Raw genomic sequence first — 22,382 nt, 5'->3', positions numbered from 1 at the left:
GACCTTAAGAAAACTGACGTTATTGACATACAACGTTACAACAGACTGAGGTGCCGCGTACCGCAGCCACCTAAACTCTACGGACTACCAAAATTGCACAAACCTAACATACCCATGCGACCCATAGTCTCGTTCTGTGGGTCCCCAACTTACGAACTATCCAAATACTTGACGACTATACTGAAACCGTTGACAAACGAATCTCGACACAAACTACAGTCTACCGAGACCTTTATTGGCGCTATCAAGACAGTACATTCCAATACCTGACGACTACAAACTTGTGTCTTTTGATGTGAAATCACTGTTCACCAGTATTCCACTTCAATTGGCTCTAGACTGTACTGCTACCGCCATCGAGAACTCCACGACAAAACTGCCACTGCCTACAGATGACTTAATGGACTTACTGAACCTCTGCTTAACGTCTACGTACTTCCAGTACAACGGAAAGCACTACAAACAGTTACACGGAACAGCTATGGGCTCACCAGTTTCTGTTGTTGTAGCAGAAATTGCCATGCAGAACATCGAGGAACAAGCCCTAGCAACCTACAGACGGACACTACCGCTCTGGTTACGGTACGTAGACGACACCTTTACAGCAGTACACAAAGACGAAATCGACGATTTTCACGAACACCTTAAAAGACAGAACGCTGACATACAGTTTACTAAGGAGATCGAAGAAAATGGTAAAATACCTTTTCTAGACTGCTTAGTTACCCGTAACAACAACGAGAACAAACTAAGTATTACGGTTTACAGGAAACCAACACATACTGACAGACTACTGGACCAGTCATCCTACAACCCTACTTTTCAAAAAGCAACGACTATACAGACCTTAACAAGGCGAGCACAACTAATTTGTGACTCACCTGACAGAGTGTTAGCAACTAAAACCCTTTTCTTAGGTCTATACAGCCGGGGACAGGACTCAGTCCACAATTTAGAGGTCCCTGATGAGAAATGGCCCCGGGTACTAACTCTGAAAAATGAGAACAATTGTCAATGGCACAACGTTCAAGTTTTAAAACGACAACAAGAAAAGCGCATTAGACTTAAAGGTGTCCGTCGTGGAAACATTTGCAGCTATTTTTCCTGGTTGAAAGTTAAATAAGTTAAGAGCCCGTGACTTTCTTTGTATGTTTCGTTACCGTAAAGAGGGAAACCCGTCTCTTGCGTGACCGCATTCGACGTCACAAGCTGACTTTCCGGCACTTGATACTCTCGAGTTCACTTCTTAGTGTAAAGGGCCGTTCTATCCCCTACCCTGGAGGGGTACTCCCTAGAAAGGACTATACGGTTGGGCTCCTTCCGAAAGGGGTGCCTTTTTACAAGGTGGAGGTATAATAAGAGGGTAGGGATCATTGAGGGTAGGGATCATTGTTTCTCGTGCTGAAGTATAGAAAACGGTAAGGGAAACTGACATTTATTTTTAGGTGTTTAAAAGCGCCTTTTAAAATATGTGAAACTGGCCGCCACCGAAAAGATATGCATGTGTAATCCAATCTGTTACGCCCACCCCACCACAATTTGCAGATGTCATTACAAAGGTAGCACGTTTCTCCTCAGTTAATTTGAAGACCCTGAGTGTTGGTCCGGCCGGGGTTTGAACCTTCGGGAGCCCGGTGCTCTACCAACTGAGCCAACCGGTCGGCGGTTGGAAAATTAATCGAACTTTTTAACACCGAACTACTTTGGCGACACATTGACGCCAGCAAAACAGAAAAAAATGAGAACGAAAATTAAGGCGTTCCGGTTCCTGTGTTGAATTCTGCGTATAACCAAATTCAAATTTAGCATGTAATAGCCGTCAACTGGGAGAAACGGTTCACTCAAGTAACAAGCAGAAAATGCCACTTAAACTCTGAGAGTGAACGGGTTAATAGAGCAGGCTGCCTCTCTTGATTCAAATATCGTTAAATTTCTTTTCCCCCACCACCCTCCCTTTCCCCCTTCATGAATAAAATTTGAAATAAGTGTCCCTTTCCCCTCCAACTTTTCTCTGTTTTTGTTGGGCCGGGAAACACTGAGACAACTAACGTTTGTTCATCACCTGTCAGTTTGGAACTCATAGGAGTTGATCATGAACAGCTCTTGACTACAATGTTAGAAGAGGTGAGTTCCTTTTGTCGAACTGTCTATTATTCAAGTTTCAAGTCCGCCGGTAACTGCATCGTGTCCATCACTCCCCCCCCCCCCCCACCTGTCCCCCCCCCCCCCCCTTCCTTCCCCCATCGCAGGCCAAACAGCCCAAGGACGGTTGGTACGAGATGCCGCGTGCACGATGTCACGATGAGTGAAAATCCGCTGACCTTTATGTAGCTTGTTTTACAAAATATACTGTCCAGAATCTACAAACAAAGCATCCCATTCTATTCTGATATTTTCTCCCTTATGACTGACCTGGAATTCAAAATGGATGTAGAGCCGATATTTGGCGATGCTGAGGATCGGGATCCACAGAACAACAATGATTTTATTAAAGTAAGTATAGCATTTTTCTTTTCAGTTACGCTATAAACTCGAAATCACAACCTTATCAATTGTAGAGAAGTCGTTGTTTTATTTTGTTGTTGTTAATGATGTATTATTCCAGAAAGTGACACAGGCATACTCGGAGTATGCCTGTGTCACTTTCTGGAATAATACACCATTATCATTCATTCACCAGGCTTGAAATATAACATCACATTTATTTCATTTGGTGTTGTTGTTGGTTTTTTTTTTCTTTTTTTTTTAAAGAGATTCCTTACTTACTTTCCTGGTGGTAGAAATAAATAGTATAGTCAACTCTGTGTTAGTAAACACTGAAATATTGTTACAGGTCAAGTCTGCATAGTCAAGCTATCATTCACAATAAACACGCTATCAACGGAATGTTGTAACTTCTTGGCTGACACGCCGAGCACGAAACGGGATTGACCTCGCTTCCTCTGCCTGCAAGCTTAACTGACTTAGCTTGAGAGCACAGGAATCTTCTCGAGTTCATCATTTAATTCAGATCATATTAAACAAGCAGCTGTTTTCAGCTTATACTCGGGCCATATTTGACTGCGTGGTGCGTAAGCCAACGATCTTTTAGCAATGATAACTTTCAGCATCGCTAACTCCCCAAAATCGATAGATATATAGAGATATACACCCATGAAAAAAATATTTCAGGCTTTAGAAGTGATTCATCGTTTTACTGCTACAGCTCTATTTTGCATATGGTCAGGAGCTGACCACACTCATCACGCAACTTCAACGAATGACCGTAAAGATTCAAAAGCTGGCCATATAAAGTAATCAAAAACTGGCGATTTAAAGCAAGCAGCTGCTAGGCGATAACATACAATTTCACGTGCCGTGATGGAATTCACGTGCCATGATAGAAACGGTTACGTTACGTTATACAAGAGGTTTTTTGTACATATCTATTTATATGAGGGCATGGATTTGTGAAATCATTCGAACTGGTGACTTTAAAAGAAGCGTTTGTTGGGCGATAGAATACTTATGCTCGTGGCGTGATACAATTCACGTGCCATGATACAAACGGTTACTATGTTTTAAGTGCATATCTATTTCTGTGGGCGGGCTTTAACTTGGTAATTCATTGCGTTTGATCAGGCTACTGATCTTTTCTACGGAAATAAACTTTTTGGAAGACATCAATTATATTTCTTGATAGTGTTATTAGCGGGTTTGCACTTTTTGAGTACTTTCCATTTAATTAGAAATGTTTTGTTTGCGTCCTTCAGGGTCCATACATTGTTCAGATAGCTCCGTTGCATTGCGTCTGTTGGCGTTTAGGAAGAATGTGTTGTGGTTTCGGTATCGTTCTTTAGTCTTCTTTAAAGTTTGATGCCAGTCCCACGTACGATTCTGTTGTTGTGACCGTCGTTCGCTTGGAGTCATTTACCATCAAGTGGGCATTCCGCTCTCTTCCTGCAGTTGCAGCTCGGGTCATGATTTTGGTTTGGGGTTGTTGCTATATTTGAGGGTATCTGTTTTTTTATGTGTTGCGATAATGGTTTTCATGTTTGGAATTCATGAGTAGCTGAATTTTAGTGTGTGTCTGTTGAAGATCTTGTTTAATGGGTGGTTCTTGGGAAAGCAGTGGTCGACGATGGATAAAAATATCTATACAATTGACAATTTCTAAATCTCCTATATTTAGCATACACTGACATAAACACTCTAATATCAAATTATCAATATAGGCTCAAATTCTTTTACTCAGATGTATTAACGATATGAAACATGATTTAGCAAAAAAAAACTCTGTGAGCTCCAGGGCACAAATTAAAAAGTTTGTTGACAAAACGCTTTCCTTCTTGAACAAATTCAAAAACTGATGGCAAAAATGCAAGTACGTTAATTCGCATGATTTGTCGTGCGTGATGTATTCCCTGACCCGCCAATTTTTCTGAACGTGCCTTGTTCCGCGTTTCGTAATAAAAATGCTCCGCGCGATAACCCATGAAGGTTCAGGATTTTTACGGCGGAGGAATCAAACACTAGAATTGTCATCGCAGGACTGAGTGTGACACAATATCGATCACATCAAAGATGACATCTCTATAAAGTCAAATTGGAAAATTAAGTCTTATTGTGGTCACCCAAATCAAAGCTATTCAGCGGTACTTTCTTTTAGGGCTTTTTTGATTTTTATTATGCGAAGTTCGAACTTGTAAGTCTCTGGATGAAAACCTAGGGCGCGTGGACATTAAAATAAAAGCTAAAGAGCAGCAGTTTTCTCAAACGTGGATTTCGGCATTTCTTTAAGATGACCGTTGAAAGTTTAAAACGGGTTAATGGATCTTATTCACCTAAACATCGAGCACCTCTGCTGACCTATTATTCCAAGCTTTCACTAAGTCAGAAACTGTCTCTCTTTTCCCCTCTTCCTCTGCGTGCACTTGCGACCGATCGTTTGATTCGACATGACCAGTCTTCTTTTGTAGAGGTCTGCATTGGAATCTTTGGAATTCTTTGAATTTCTGAGCATTCTGCACCGTCTTGCGAGGGTCCCGAAGAAAGCTGCAAAACCTCACTATACTTTTCTGTTTTCGATTTCGCATTCGCGTTTTCGATGTCCACCATCTACATCATGTAGAGTTAAATTCACGTGCGTACTGCTCGTGCGACAAACCTTCCAAAGGATCATGATATCTTGCACAACTGTCAAACCCGGTAATCAGACGAAACAGAATACACCATGTTCAAGCTACCTCCTCTTCTCTTATGTTATATCCACGGTCTTTAATCCTTATGTTTTCGCTTTCTTCGCCAATCGACATGCTATCATTGCCTTCACCTTTTTGTTCTGAACGACCCCACAACCCTCTCTGCGCTAAAGGAAACGTTCACGAACGCTTCACAACCGACGCCAAATGTTTTGATTCGAAAGAATAGTGACTCGCAGAATACATCGGGGAAAGGGAGGGGGAGCTAAGTAAGCGAAAAAAAATGAGGGAGTTCGGGACCCTCCCCTTCCTTTTCCCGATTACTTAACTTGGCGCCTTACGGCCCGAGTGTAAAGAACGCGAAGAATTTGATAACGCGACCGAAAACTTTACTCGCGCCACTCGAGTACAAAAAACCGAGACCGAGAACAATAACTCGTGGCCCGAAGTCTTATCTCTCGGCCCATCGCGACTCAAAAAATAAAAAGAATTTGATAATGCTACCCGGTAACCTTAATTGCGTGCTGCCTTGCGTCCCGAGTAAAAAATCTTTATTACGCAGTTACAAGACTTTCGAACCTCGCACTGAGAAGGGTCTTCAAATATCTACATCCGCTTAAGCTGCACGTAAATGAAATTGATTTACCTGAACAGCGAGAACAATCCTGCGATTGACCTTACTTCTTCTCACTGCAAGTGAAGTTAAACCTAAGGGTACCGGAATCTACTCGGTTTTATCGCATGATTCATATTATTATCAAGCAGTTAGAAAACTTTGGAGCCTCACAGTTAAAATGGATGAGTCTCGAAATATCAACATCCTCTTAATGGGCTGAGCAATAATGAAACAAAAAATAGCTAAAAAATTAAGAACAATTCACAATGGCGCGACTTTCAAGTTTTAAATCGACAACAAGAAAAGCGCATTAGACTTGAAGGCTTCCGTCGTAGAAACATTTGCAGCTGTTTTTCCTTGTTGAAAGTTAAATAAGTTAAGAGTTTCTTTCTTTCTTTCTTTCTTTCTTTCTTTCTTTCTTTCTTTCTTTCTTTCTTCACTTTCTTTGTATGTTCCGTTACCGTAAAGAGGGAAACCCGTATCTTGCGTGACCGCATTTGACGTCACAAGCTAACTTTCCTGCACTTGATACTCTCGAGTTCACTTCTTGGTGTTAAAGGCCGTTCTATCCCCCACCCTGGAGGGGTACTCCCTTGAAAGGACTATACGCTTGGGCTCCTTACGAAAGGGGTACCTTTTTTCAAGGTGGAGATATAATAAGAGGGTAGGGATCATTGTTTCACGTGTTGAAGTATAGAAAACTGTAAGGGAAAATGACATTTATTTTTAGGTGTTTAAAAGCACTTTTAAAATATCTCGAATTGGCCGCCACCGAAAAGATATGCATGTGTAATCCAATCGGTTACGCCCAACACCCCTTCCCCAACGACCACCCTCTTTCCTCTGTTCAGGGATGAAAAATATAATTTAACTATAAAACGTTGCGATAAAATTGAAAAGTTTAAAAACATCTTGGTTAAAAGTTTTAAATGTGACCTTTCGAAGTCCGCTTAATGTCATTAACGTCAAGTCAAGAATGAATGAAGTAAGAACGACCATAAATGTAAAAAGAATTTCTAAGAGACACAAATAAAAAGAGAAAATATGTGATGATAATGTAATAAGTTATTATTCGTGTTCACTGAAAAAATAAGGTCATCTACTTTTTTCCAGGCGGAATTTTCAGACGTGATTTGTGAGCCTGCCGCCGTTCACAGCCCTGAGTGCGCGTACAAGTTCACCAAAACTGTCTACCACAACACGACCTTTGCCACGTACTCGCTGTTGACGCTGCTATTCGGTGGATTCTTGTCGTTTTTCTATGGCTTGGTTTATGGCTTTATGAGCTTTATATTTGTATGGTTTTTCACACCTCTCACCCGTGCCTTCCTCGTCCCACTGAGGCTGATGGGGAAAATTTGGCTCATCATTGTCAAGTGCTTTTTTGACCCGTTACACGAGTCATGTGGAAGGATCTTCTTCAATATGAACATCAACTTCAATCACCGTAAAATTCAAAATGTGTAGGTCTCATTGTTTGTGACCCGGATCCGGAAGCGCCATATATGATATGTGCGTTTATTTGTTTTGACTGCTAGAATTAATTCTTTGCTTACTTAGGCCTAGAAGACATAACCTTTTCCATAGCAATAGAGAATATGGATAAAGTAAACACAGTAGCTATAGTATAAGATAAATATATTTGACAGTTCTGGTTTTTCTATACCTAAATGTTTTCCTTTCTATTAGCACTACTGGCATCATTCGGCGCTAGAGGAGGGCAACGTTCCTCATTCTAAAGTTGTATGAATGAATTCTTATATACCGCACATATCACCAAGTCTCATGGCGGTTTACATTTCTATGAGTTGAGATCGGACGTCAGCATGTGAAGGCGCCTCTGGAAGCCGCTATAGGTCCATATTAGATCTCACCCATCCGCCCACTTAACCCAAGCATGAGTGTGAAAGATCAGAAGGCCAGACCACAACACCGGGAACTACGTCCCCTACTCTTGCGAACAGTGTGTGGGTTGTGTGGGTTGTGTTGCGAACAGTGTGTCCCACAAAGTAATCATGAACAAGGGTTGTGACACAGAACCTACGATTTATCGTCCTTGTGAGAGAAGACTAGAAAGTCTAACCATTTGCAGATGTCATTACAAAGGCAGCACGTTTCTCCTCAGTTAATTTAAAGACCCTGAGTGTTGGTCCGGCCGGGGTTTGAACTCTCGGGAGCCCGGTGCTCTACCAACTGAGCCAAACGGTCGGCGGTTGCATCGATCCTCCGAAACACACCAATCAACACAAACTAAGGTGCTACTTATACTGTTAAGTAATCAGTCGACGCCATCGTCTAATGAAGACTAGCAATATAATAATGATAATGATAATGATAATGATAATGATAATGATAATGATAATGATAACGATAACGATAACGATAACGATAACGATAATGATAATGATAATGATAATGATAATGATAATGATAATGATAATGATAATAATAATAATGATAATAATAATAATAATAATAATAATAATAATAATAATATTTCTAGTTTATTTTTTTTACTGCTATAAGATCCAACTCACAAAAAGTTTGCTTAGAAAAGTTTGACGCATAAAATAATAATTAACAATAAAGCTTAAATTTTGCCATTAAATCAGCCAGAAAAGATTCACAGTAAAAATCCCAAGCCACAAGTGTTTGACTGAAAACGTTTAACTTGTGACAGCATCTTGTTTCTCAAAAAAATTAATTTCTGTTCAAATTTGAGCTGCCTGATTAGCGCTAGTGGCTTCTGGGATAGACAGAGGACTCCATTCTTCGATGTCAGGGTTTGTCACCCTAATGCAGATTCTGGCAGAGATCTAGGTCACAAGGAAATCTACAGGCAACACGAGAATGAAAAAAGCGCCAATATGCAAAAAGGGTGATGGAGGTTGAGCAATGCACCTCCACGCCACTTGTTTTTATTACCACAGATAGATTGGCCGAAGAATGTAAGAGATACCACAGAAGACTAGCTGAACTACTTGCTATTGAGAAGGGAGAGGACTACGCTAGCACCGTGTCCTGGCTAAGAGAAAAATTACCCTTTGCTATTCTCCGCTCGGCTCTCCCCTCCCTTAGAGGTTCGTTGGGAAGAAGAAGAAATGTAGATCTTTCTGCCTTTAGGACACAGCAGGTCCAAATGCGCATCAAGAGCTCTGTTCAAAGTCTCTCCAGTAATTTCCTGAAGGACCGGCTCTTTTTTAAAAACTGGGCTCTGAAGAACTGTTCCTAATATCAGATGGCAGCGCATTCCAAAGTGAGGAGGCTGCCAAGGAGACCTTGCACCGTAAGTTTTCAAATTAAAAGGTGGAATAAAAAGGTTTTTTGATGATGAGCGTAAGTAAGTAAGTAAGTAAGTAAGTAAGTAAGTAAGTAAGTAAGTAAGTAAGTAAGTAAGTAAGTAAGTAAGTAAGTAAGTAAGTAAGTAAGTAAGTAAGTAAGTAAGTAAGTAAGTAAGTAAGTAAGTAAGTAAAACCTTTATTTTGACACGATGAGTATTTAAGCTATGCAGCTTGTGGGGTCGTGTAAATAATATAAAAAAAATACATAAACAATAACTGTAATAAAATTGTAAAGTAAAATAAGACTTATGACTTCTTATATGTATAAACATAACATTGAAATTTACTATTTACAATAAACAAGTATTTGATAATTGATGGTATTTATAACTGCTAAAATCATAGACCTAAAAACTCCTTTTAAGGGGGCTCTATCTTCTACAGAATAAATTAGAAAAGTCCATGTCTCTGACCAAAGTAAGTTTGTTAATCATCCTGGAGAAAAGTTTCACACTATTCGCCATACGACATTCAATTGGCAAATGATTCCACAAAACTGGACCTCTATAAGATATAGAATGCTTTTTGATATTCGATTTGAAAGGTGGTATTTCCAGCTTAAGACTGTTCCCTAGATTATAAGAAGATCGCAATTTCACAATATGTGTTGTCATGCAGGATGGTAAAACATTGTGGTACATCTTATAAGTTAGTTTCAGGATAGATTGCTTATAGAAAGTTCTTAGAGCGTCCCATTTAGCCCCGGTGAGGACTTCCACTGATGGCAGATCCTTAGCAAAATTGAAAATGACTCTTGCTACCCTGCAGTGTAGTCTTTCAAGTGAATCAAGTTCGTCTTGCCGATTAGTACCTCCCCATACTGATATACCGTACGTTACTGCAGGAATTATAACTTTAAAGTACAGGTTTAAGAGATCCTGTTTGGGTAAGAATCTGCTCTTCTTTATAAGGCTTAGTTTATTAGCAAAACTCTTCTTCAATTCCTTAATATGTTTGGACCAGCTAAGCTTGTGGTCGATTATTACGCCCAAAAGCCGACTGTGTATTACCCATTCTAAGTTGTTACCTCCAAGGTATATGGGTGGTAGAGGGCCAGTGAACGATCCTCTGTAGATTAGCATACATTCTGATTTCTTTGGGTGTGGTGTCAGCCTGTTCTTCACGCACCAGGCATAGAGCTCTTCTAGGGATTGATTTAACGCAGCAGACACTTCATCTATAGTTTTCCCGATACAGTATACAGTGGTATCGTCAGCATACATATACACAGACCCTAGGTGGATGGATGCTACAAGATCGCTTGTGTACAAAGTAAATAGAGTCGGCCCCAGGACACTCCCTTGAGGGACACCAGAAGACATTGAGCATAGGCTGGATCTTTGTCCATTTAAGACCGTGTACTGTAGCCTGGATGTGAGGTAACTCGTCAGCCAGTTTAATAAGCAACCGCGCATTCCAAATTGGCATCGAGGCTTGTTAAGCAAGATGTCGTGATCAACGCAATCGAAGGCTTTCTTGAAATCAATGAAGGCCACGCCCACCACATAACCAGAGTCTATTGAATGTCTCCAGGTTTCCGTTAAATGAACAAGGAGGAGCTCAGTGGAGTAGCCCTTGCGATATGCCCATTGATTATCTGTTACCAGGCGATTACAGTTAAGCACGTGGTCAACAATCACGTCATTAACACACGACGAAGACATCTTGCTTGGCACACTGAGGATGGAGAGAGGACGATAATTTCCTCTGTCCGTTGCGTCATCTTTTTTGTGTATCGTCGTTAGTTTTGCTGTTTTCCACTGTAGGGGGACAACGCCTGTCTTAAAGCTTGACGTAATTAGAGATGTCAGCGGGGGTACCACCGTTTCTCCCAGTAGCCTGAGTAGCCTTGGGGCGACTTCATCCGGGCCGGTTGCTTTGTTTGTTTTCAAGTTCAGTATTTTACTTTTGACAATACCTTCGTGAATATCAATAACGGCTAAAGTTGGTATGTCTGTTGAGTCAGCCACTCTGCCTGTTTCGATTTGTAGCACCGACCGATGTGCTGGTAACTGTGCCGCTAGTGTTGTACCAATCGAGGAAAAATAAGCATTCATCATGTTGGCCTTTTCCACATCGCAAACGGCCAGGCTCCCGTCTTCTCGTCTATGCGTCTAGCTGACGAGATGGAGTGTATGGTATCAGTATTCGCGAATATAGCGGTCGAAACGTCGCGATCCATATCTATGTGGCTCAATCGTGAGACAAACAATTAAACTCAGCTATCATTCTCAAACCACGATGACGAACACCATTCATAATATGGCATTTGTATTGTTTTTAAAATATGGTGGGATTGCGCATGCGTTGTATGTACGTTTGGGCACTTACATTTGGGGCACGTCCCTTAGACCTTTTTCATAAATGGCGGCCGATTTGTTACTCCTTTCGATATATGTTAATTAGCTCTACTAATCTCGTTTTGGAGCAAAAATTCTATTGAATTTTGCAAATGCTAACGAGGCTAGTAAGGGTAATTTTAATGCAAACAAGAGAATTATTCATTGGCAGCCATTTATGGATAAGGTGTATATAGGTTAGGTAGCATTAGCTATCCCTCCACCTTTCATCCCATATGGCCTTGGCAGTCACTGATGCCAAAAATTAGAAAGGAGAAGAAAAAATTTCTTTGTCGATGAACAGCACTTTGGCACTTACCGCGGCTCTTTCGGAGGGAACTTCTCCAAAAGGAGGGAAAACTGGAGGGGGCTTGGGTTCCTTTGGTGGGACTGAGAAGGAATTATACCCATCAGAAGTTACTGTTACAGTGTGACTTCTAAACACCGGCCAGTCAGATCACAGTAGGATAGCAACAGTGAATAATTCCAAACTTTAAGGTTTTAATTGTTGTTTTCTGTCTACTCGTGATTTGTTCAAGCGGCTTTGGTTAAAATTCATTGTTCTTGTCCTGCAATCTGATTTGCCAGTAATTTTAAAGTGATCCCCGTAACAGCAGTCACGCTGTTAACATTTTTCAACGGTTCGGATCTGAAACTTTTCAAAGGATAAAAGTATTTTCAAAGAAAGTACCTATTGTTTTAGTAATCTTCAAAGTGACATTGGAAATTTAACCTGCCTTGTTTCATGTGGATCAGCGTCGCGATGAAACAATTTTCTTGAATATTCTTGGTGGAGATTTTTATAGCAATCTTCTGTAGTAGCTATCATTGTTAATTAGCGAAGTTTTTGTCGCCTGAGCGCACTCATTGGTTAGCTAAGCAATCATTTAATCAATCAATCAATCAATCAATCAATCAATCAATCAATCAATCAATCAATCAAACAAACAAACAAACAAACAAACAAACGATAAATCAATCAATCAATGGACTTTGTTTAACGAGGATGATACTTAAAAGTCTGTTACGACTGACAAACCTGTGGCCCTGTGATTTCAGATCAAATCGGAATTTGGAAATGTTGGTTTTTGAGGAGAGGGTAAAACCGGAGAACCCGGAGAAAAACCTCTTTGGAGCAAGGACGAGAGCCAACAACAAACTGAACCCACATTTGACGCCGGGTCCGGGAATCGAACCAGGCCACATTAATGGAAGACCAGTGCTCTCAATACTGCGCCATCCCTTCTCCCCAAGTTCCAAGGCCCATGCGCGTGTACAAGTGCGAAAACTATGAATTTAGAGGGTAACGGAGAACTGTTACCAGCGAATGTTGACTGCCTTTAAATCAAAACGACTTGTGAGGGAGCGTGATGTTGTCATTAGGTTCTAGCGAGTTTTTAAAAGACTTGTTTGTTTTGTACCCAAATGGCCCTTCACTAGTCCTTGGAGAAATAACATTAGTTGTTTCCCCCGAGACCAGTCATTAAATTTTCCATTTACTGTTGCATATTTACCTATGAAGATAGGCTGACAGAATGTTACTTCATTTGATCCACACTTGCAGCCGTAACGCTGGCCGTCTTTAGAAAACTCAAATTTCTCACCAGCTGAATACATTCGATTACCGTCACTGCAAACTGTTGACAAGAAATGGGCTGGTTTAAGCAATGTGTTCATCCGGACCGATACACTTTCATCTGAGATTACTTTTTAAATGCATAATACACCCTTCTAGTTTTCATTATATTAACCTGTTTCAAAAAGACATATTACTAATTTGAAAAGTGTAATCCGACTTATTTGAGTTTTGAACTGGATAAAAGTTAGGTTAAATGATATATGAAAAGAATGAGGAACAATGTTGCACCCAATTTCCAAACAAGGCAAAGTGGGATCACGATACTCGGCTTCGCCTTGTTGTTTCAGCCAACTTCTAGATGTTTGGAAGATAATCGGATAAAACACTCTTTCGAGTGTCTTTGATATAGCTTCTTAAACAATTTATAAATCTCAGAGAAATTCAAAGAAAAAATTCACCAATTAATTAAAATCACTTTTCCAAATTTCCTTCACTGTAGTGATTTCCCTTGTTTCCTCTTTATGAATTATAATTGAGTTTAAGAAGGCTGTTACGAAACTGTTCATTAAATTTGCCTGAAATTGCGATCAGATTTTTAGCTGTTACAGTTATGCAAATAGTTTCCAAGAACGCTATGGCGCTCAGTATTTAAGAACCTTGATGACAACTTCGAAAAGTTAAACCTCGCTATAATAGGAACAAAGAAACGCCAGGAAGTGGTGCTTGAAAAAGAGATTGTGTTTTGCAAAATACCTTAGATGCATGCGCTTGTAAACTATAAAAGGGGATTGATAAAACTAACCTTGTCATTAAAAATACAGAGTGACGCGAAAAGATGTCTCCAAAGACGATGTACCAAAAACAGTCATCTACGGCCGATTTAATTTGAGTTATACTGAATTAAAATAAAAATACATAAATTGTATTAAATCTAAATTATATTCAATCTTAAGAACGGTGCCTACTAATATCAGAGGTATTTTCGCGCTGTTTATGACTATGCGGGAAAAGCATATCTTAGCAAGGGCTATTGGAATCCAAAAAGAAGATTGGGGGTAACCACGCATTTTTTTTTTTAGAGATAATTAAGCAACAAGAATTCTAAAGAGCGCCAAAATACAAAACAATGTATGAAATTTTTTCTCAAATTGAACATAAATTATCTCTGAAAAATGCATGGTTACTCCCAATTTTTTTTTATATATATAACTAGGGCACTTGCCAAGGTCTGTTTTCTCCGCATAGTTTTAAACTGCGCAAGACTATCCCTGTAATTGTATTACCACCCATAGGAAATCCGAGTATCTCGAGATGCGCAGAACGTGTGCGCAGTAGCAAAAGTAGGCACCGTCCTTAACAACTCAATCACTAATTCATTTAATAATTATATACAAAAAACATAATTATTTGAAGCGACTTACTGCATGTTTCTGGACAGCATTCCGCTGCTGGGTCAATTTCTTTTTGGGGACAGATTTTCGGCATTTTAGGGCATTGGTAAAACAAATATTCAGGTGGACCATGCTTTCCTTTAAGACATGCCACTTTCTCGAAAGGGTTACGGCTAATTACCTTCTTGTTACATTCAAAATCTGTGTAAGGAAAAAATTGCTATCAATAATAATAATAATAATAATAATAATAATAATAATAATAATAATTATTATTATTATTATTATTATTATTATTATTAATCTTTATTACAAAACCTCAATTAAAATCCTATGTACAATCAACCTGCTGTTACAAAAAATGCAATTAATTTGATGATGACAATTACGGGTACAATCATTTAAGACAACGTTTCGTTGTCTTAAACATGATTCTACCCATAATTTTCATCAACAAATCGATAACATTATCATGTTTGATAATAATAATAATAAATAATAATAACAATAATAATAATAATAATAATAATAATAATAATAATAATTAAAAAAATATATGTAAATAAAATAAACTTTATTAAAGTATTCCACACAAATTGCTATTTACAAGTTAAAAGTATATAAAAAAGAGCTATTAAAAACCTATTCACATTTCATTTCGATTAAAAAAAAGAATATTTTCAAGCAATAATGTTTTTGTAAAGAAAAAGAAAAAAAACCAAATGTCATGAAGTTTAAAAAAAATTAAATTCGGCATTTTAAAATCAGTTCCACTTGATAAAAAGAAAAGAAAAAAAAAATAAACAAAATACGCATCTCTCAAATGGCCCCTTCTGCAGTTTCAATGTTAATGTCCGCGTTCTTGATGTCACGTTGAATTCTTCGTAATGTCCTAGAACCTCTAAGACAGACGAGTGCAGACTTAACAGTGCGAATGAAATTCGGCTTCTGATCCATGACATGGTTTTAGCATATTGTTCCCCTTTTTTGATAGCAATCAGCTCCGCTAATCGACTATGGTATCTCAAGCATTCATTGCCCATTCCGCCGGTTGTAGTGAAGACCAAAGGTGTAAATGTTCCATGCTCAATGTCGAGAACTCTCCTTGAGAACAGGCGCTTTTTCTCATTCTCATGCGTACGATAGATCTGTTGCGGCTCCAGGTCCTTATACGATTCAGCATTGGGGTGGCAAACCCTTACATCAAAGAATGCCGATCGTCGTTGCTCCCAGAACCCACGTGCATGGATATCCAATCTCGAATCTTGGCTTTGTTGGATCCTCTTCTTAACTGTTCTCCAGAGATGTCTAGGAGAACTGGCTCAGTCTCAACGTCACTGCAAACTGTACTCAGGAGTTCAGCCTAAAGATCTCTGAGCTCATTGAGACGCTGAATGACGAAACCTCCTAGTTTACAGATCATGGAGTGGTCAACTGTAAAAACTTCCCCACAGGCACATGTGGAAGGGATGTCATCTATTGGCCAGTCATAGCGTAGTTTAACAGCGTCACGGAACTGCCTTTTATTGAGGTTAAAACCCAGATCTTTAAGAGAGAGGACTGTAAGCCACGCCGATGATCCTTTTTCCGCCGCCAGATTCAGTGCTCGCTTACTCTTACATGGTGCCATCTCCTTAATACGCTCTGTTCTGTCTACGAGTTCCTTTGATCTTTCGCTTGTTACTGCCTGTTGTGCTGATTTTACGAGGGAATCTTCTGGTAGCTCATGTGAATGAGATACGATTTGTTCAACGAGGGGTGTTGTTACTTTGACTGAGGAAGCGTACTCGCAGCTTGCTTCAAGGCATGGGTTTCCAAAACCAAGACTGCCTAGGCGGACTGGCAGCGCAAGAATGGTCCTATCTAGCTGATTACACTTACGCTCAGTAATCGCAGGAATGAGCACCTGAGATATTACATTCTCTAGTGGCTCTTGTAGATCCTGAATGTCGGGGAGAGTTCTTAAAAAAAACGTCCACCGATGTTTCAAGCCAAAGGTGTAGGCTGCGTAGCACGCTTGTGGTTGAGATAGAGCAAATTCTGCTAACGTCGACGCTACTTCATTGACCCAATTCGACACCTTTTCGCTGACATATTCCTCTAAATATCCTCGGAAACCTGTCACCGCCCCGAGATGTTTTTGCCCTTGCGCTGTGACATTAATGGACGTTTCCTTGAAGGCTTCTCTGGCACTTTCTTCCTTGGCTGGTTTTGCGATAATCCAGCATTTTTTGTCGTTTGGAAAGTACCCAAAATCTGGACCAAGAGTGCTAAGGACATCCCACCACTTCTTAATTAATTAATTAATTAATTAATTAATAATGATAATAATAATAATAATAATAATAATAATAATAATAATAATAATAATAATGATTATGATAATGACGATGGCAACGATGACGATGATGACAACGAAGATGATAATGATGATTACGATAGTCTTAATTTGTATAATTAACAACATTGTTTGACAAGAGAGGATGAAGGTACTCTTGATATCATCCTCTATCCAAAAAATCTAGTGCAGAGAACTCTCTCAGAAGTGATTTTTAAAAATAGAAAACAGGCCCTTCAACAAAAACCTCGCACAAACAATAGAATCTTGCCTTTTTGCACGCAATACCACCCATCAGTTACTAACTTGAAACAAATACTAATGGAAAACTGGCATTTAATAGAACGACAACCATTGCTCAGAGAAATTTACAAGGAACTTCCTCTAATTTCTCTTAAGGATATACTCGTGAAAGCAAAACTCTAAAAACGGCTAAAGCACACACGTGAGAGTCACGCAGGCCTGTCACTATTTATAAAATCCTCTCTCTTGATCTCGACTGAAGTTTAATTCCTGTCAATTTAATATACGGTTTCGTCTGTAAATAAAGTATATGAAACTATGTATGGCATTTACATAATGTTTAAAACACGAGCGGAAGTGTTTAATCGGGATTTAAAACCACAAGGCGCAGCCGAGTGTTTTTGGACCCGATAAAATACGTGCTGCGAGTTTTTTGAACGGCTTAATATGCATTCCTGGAAAGGCTTGTGGCAGAAGAATTCAAAACAATGATGCTTTTGTGAACGTTGGATATTAGCATACTAGAAAAACATTAAACACCGCATACTAATAAGGAGGAGGTTTTATCGGGTTTTAAAACCTCTGCACGTGATGTTTTATCGACCATCTGATAGGTCAATGGGCTTATAATTTATTAATGACTTTTTGAAACTTACCATATGATCTTTTGTCTAAGATCTAAGAGAGAAAAGAACAAATAAATAAATAAATATTAAAACATTAGTGATGTATTTGTATTCTAAGCTATTTTCATGTCAGTTTTTTTTTACCCTGTCTACTTATTGATGGTAACATTCATCGCAACATTGTCCGTGGAGTGGATCCTAAACATCTTCAACAATGTATCGACCTGGTATCGGCCAAAATTATTATTAACAAGAGAATAAAAGCACAAAAACATTAACATCAATTTTAGCTCATTTAGCAGTGAAGCTTACATTGGCACAGATCCAAACTACTGCCAGTTATTATGTTTGGGGGAAATTATTAAAGTGGAAACTTAACACCCGAAGTTCATTGTGTTGGGATGGCTTGCAACTTTTCCTGGTTTTTCATTTGTTTTCATTCGTCGGAAAATATTCCAATAAAACGGGTATTGACTTATTAAGGGCGTGAATATAAGTCATGGTTCATATATTAAATTATAAAGAAACCAGACATAAGGAGGTTTTAACAAAATAGTTTTAAAATGATGCAGTTTATAAAGGGTGATTTGTGGGAGAAAAACTTCCTCATTCCTCATTCAATTTCCTCATTCAGAAAAAGAAATTACAAATTTTGTTGCCCTTGAATGGGACAAAACTAAAAACTTTACGATATTATCTGGGAAGGATGTGAAAATGTTTTGTATAACAAGCAATTTTTTTCAATACTGTATCCTGCATTTTTTCATTTTTTCTCGTATGGTTGTTTATCAAGAACATTTCCACTAAGTTGGATTGCTTACTAGCGGTTTCACAACTTTAAAGGACGGTGCCTCTTTTTGCCGCTGCGCATACTTTCCGCGCATCCGGGATGGCCCGAGAACCAATAATATCTAAGAAGGCTATATACCTACTACTTCAAAATTGTTGATAACCATTTGTGAAAAGAAGATCTTAGCAAGTGCTATTGAAACTGAAAATGAGAATTGGGAGTAAACAAGCATTTGCTTGAGATAACGAAGCTTTAGTTTACAGAAAAGCGTCTTAGGCTCGACTCCTGTTGTGAGAACTTGAATTTCTTTTTTTTTTTTCAGAGTATGCCTGTGTCACTGAATAAATAACAAATTCTTAATGCCATGCGTTGTTATGTATCTCAACGCCTTTTAGAATTATTGTTGCTAATTATCTCTAAATAATGTGTGGTTACCTCCAATTTCCTTTTACCATTTAAATAGCCCATGCTAAGATTTGCTTTCACACACAGTCTTAAACTGCGCAAAAATACTTTTATATTGGAAAAAAAGTGTTTAACTGTGATGTTACTAAATTTTCTTTCTTACGTATTGCCCAGATACACTGCATTGTGAACAAATATCAATAAAAGTGGTTCACGTTCTTGCTGATGTAGCAAGTTTCCTAGCTTAAGTAATAAACATTTCAGTAAAATATTAACAATAATATTTACTCATGTTTTACACACCGACATTGCTACATGAAGATGTTTAAATCTGCCGAAACACTTAACCAATCAAAAACATCGTAACAAAAATATTGTGGTTCTTTATAAGTTATACTACCTATTGTACACAGAGGCTTAAGAAAGATTCGACTAATTTTGCTGTCATTAATTTGGTCGTTTTCTGAATACCTAACCAGTGAGTCGTTAATTTCTGTGAAATTTTTAAGGCTGGCCTCGAATTTTCGGAAATTCTTCTTGAACCTTACATCTGCATCTTAAAACGTTATCTCGGTGGAAATCTTTTCATTCCATGCCGAGGAATAGCCATTGCGGGAAATTCATCGTTAGAAATCTTTTTTTGAAGTTCTATTAAAATGCAGTATATATCTTACCATCAAACGACTTTATTTCAATAATGACACTGTTTTAAAAGTCAGTGCTCAAAATAAACGTTTTTTATCCAGTTTCAAAGGCAGTATTCATTTCGTTTGGGGGAAATCTGGCCAATGTGTTTGCTCTCTGAAAATATGGACGTTCTGAACCCTCGTATTTCTATTAAAGTCCATTCCGAGGGGCCTTTTCTGTTCCAAACCCAAAAATATAGCAAAGAACTAAAAAAAATGACAAAAGTGACTTAAAAAAACCAACCTTATGATTGATTCTGCCAGCAGATCCATCTAGCACCGAAGCGGTAGAAATCAATAGAAAGACGGCAAGACTGTACACAACCATGTTGTCTCTTCGATCAACACACAGGTGTGAGTTAGCACTTTTCATTAATCTGTCTTTAACACAAAAAATAATGAGATATTTCTAATTACAATCTATTATTATTTATGAACGTCCATCACATTCACAGACAGTTTGCCGGCTCAGAGCCATTCTCATTACTTGTTTTAAGCTGTCGCTTGAACAGTTGAATAAACTACAATGATACTTTTAGCTTCACGCAAATCTGTTATCATTTTCTGTTATTTGCTTTTCTTAATTTAATGACTGATTACCAAGAATTTGTCAAAGAATAATTTGAGGAAAATAGTATGACTTACGACTGTCTGATTTTCTGACTCTTTTATTCTAGTCTTAGATTTCATTTTTACGCTAATTTCAGACCTCATGTTGTAATTAAATTATTTTGGAAACCAAAATCACGAACTCGTTTGGTTGAAATTTATCAGTGTTTTCGTTGCTGGCGGTATCGGCTTTAATATAATATTTTTTCCGTTGATTTAACTTGGATTTGTAAATAATGCGCGCTGGAAATCACAAAAGAGTTGCACAGGATATTGTTGTATTGGTCGTTCAACACATTTTCTATTCATCTGTGTCTAATTAATTACGTGTTGGAAATATCTGACGAATTTGATTCTTTGAAAAAATTTTCCAGTTTGCGCGGCTTCTATAACTGCATTATTGCTACTAAAAGTGACTTAGTTTTAGATTCTCCTTTGTCTTAACAATTACTAAAGTGAACGTGTAACTGTGAGTCACGTGTGTTTAAAACAGACTAATATTTTAGCTACAGGTTAATCTACCATCACCACCATGACCACAAATTAAAAAAAAAAAAAAACACTCCTAAAATTGAAAGAAGCAGCCTTTTTACATTAAGCAAACAATTAAGGTATCCTTGAGAATATGGATAGATTTTGCTCGCAAATCATTTTTGCGTATGCGTCAAAGAAATCTAAACATCGGACATCCAATTAGGATTAAAATTCATACATGTCCGAAATTGAATTTTTATTTTCTGTGTCAACACAATAGTGCCGGGCGCTTTTTCATTATTGGCACTGACGTAAGGTCTTTTATTGTTATTACATCTAAAGTCATAGTCTGAAATCACAAGTTATCAAATTTTAAAAAAGTATGTTTCGTCAGAATATTGCCGTCATTTTGGTGAAGATTTCCGACTTTTTGTTCGCTTACCTGCCAGCTACACACACTCACACCTTTTCGTTTTATGTAATATGTAAAACACGAACAGCAGTGTTTTATGTAATGTTTAAAACACGAGCATCAGTGTTTTATCGGGATTTAAAACCAAGAGGTGCAGCGGAATGGTTTAAGACCCGATAAAACACGTGCTGCGAGTTTTTTGAACGGCTTCAAAAACATTCCTGGAGAAGCGAGAGAGTTCATAACAATGATGCTTTTGTGAACGTTGGAAATAAGCATACGAGAAAAACATTAAAAACCGCATACTAATAAGGAGGAAATTTATCGGGTTTTAAAACCACTGCACGTGATGTTTTATCGATCATTTGATAGGTCAATGGGCTGATGAATTGTTAACGAGTTTTTGAACTCTTCTTAAGGCATAGACGGAGTTCTTTTCGCAGAGTGGTCAGCATGGTTAAGAAAATAATAAGTCAAAATATTGTTATAGTTCTAGTTCTCTCACATCCTGCGAAGAAGTACAGAAAAAAAAAGGAGATGTAAAAAAAAACTCTAATAATTGTGAGAAACATGGAAGATGATCACTGTAAAATTTTTAGTGGTTCTCTGAATCAGTAGTCGATATACAATGACCTGAAAATACAGGAAGACCTGTGGATAGTTACTGACTACTTAAACTCTAGTTAGTATTATTACTATTGCAGTTGCAAGTATTTATTGCTAGCTCGCTATCCTGAAGATAAAATGTGAGGATCAAGTAGAGGCATGTGTCAAATTTAATAATGAGATTGTGTGGAAAACTTGCCAAAAGCATTGGTTGGATTACATTTGCTCCGATGGATAGCGACTTATCCAGTGGAAAAAGTTATCCGTTCTTTGAACAACTGGGGCCTGGTTTTCGTTAGTTTTTGTTTTTACCAGTATCTCTTAGAAATAAAGTGACTAATGGCACGGCATCTTGTTATCCACTTGCTTGGTAAATACTAAAACAGTTTTTTTTACCTCAGTGTCTGACAACGCGGGTGAGTATTTATCTTACATCCTCACTCTTCCCCTCGTCTTCAACGAATAATGCCTTACAGATGATTATGGTGTTCCAGTGCTGCGTGTTTTGTTTACTTCGACGTTCCGCTAACACGCAACACCCAAATCATGCCGAAATTTGATCCCTTATTCTAAAAATGAATTTTCAACTATTTGTGACAGTTCATTTTTAATCATGTTGAAATTGGAAAACGGTGTTATGACGACTTCGAAACGTCGTTCGATTTTACCGTTAAATTTCCCTTGAACTTTATCTAGACCGGGGTTTTTTTCTGCCTTCTGGGGCTGTAGGGGGGTGGGGGGGGGGGG

At 38.4% G+C, this 22,382-nt stretch overlaps 2 protein-coding genes across 2 annotated transcripts in view; both read left to right on the top strand.

The window, feature by feature from the left end:
* LOC146475584 (uncharacterized) overlaps positions 1 to 22,382 on the top strand; it is an 873,425-nt gene that overhangs the window by 651,646 nt on the left and 199,397 nt on the right. The gene's annotated exons all lie outside the window — the stretch shown is intronic.
* Positions 2,302 to 7,428, top strand: LOC146475587 (caveolin-1-like). The gene is made up of 2 exons (XM_085116030.1): positions 2,302 to 2,493; positions 6,910 to 7,428. The coding sequence occupies exons 1-2, from the start codon at positions 2,404 to 2,406 to the stop codon at positions 7,261 to 7,263; spliced, it is 444 nt and encodes a 147-aa protein (XP_084972156.1). The 5' UTR covers positions 2,302 to 2,403; the 3' UTR covers positions 7,264 to 7,428.

Source organism: Pavona decussata, unplaced genomic scaffold (assembly GCF_977016875.1).
Source record: "Pavona decussata unplaced genomic scaffold, jaPavDecu1.1 SCAFFOLD_84, whole genome shotgun sequence".
Taxonomy (NCBI): domain Eukaryota; kingdom Metazoa; phylum Cnidaria; class Anthozoa; order Scleractinia; family Agariciidae; genus Pavona; species Pavona decussata.
The sequence above is the reverse complement of the archived record's forward strand: the minus strand, read 5'-3'. Positions and strand labels throughout refer to the sequence as shown.

Bases quoted from the DNA above. Each gene is read 5' to 3' on its own strand.
- LOC146475587 (XM_085116030.1), top strand. From the start codon at position 2,404: ATGACTGACCTGGAATTCAAAATGGATGTAGAGCCGATATTTGGCGAT. The intron at 2,494-6,909 runs GTAAGTATAGCA...ACTTTTTTCCAG, and splicing joins ACAACAATGATTTTATTAAA to GCGGAATTTTCAGACGTGAT.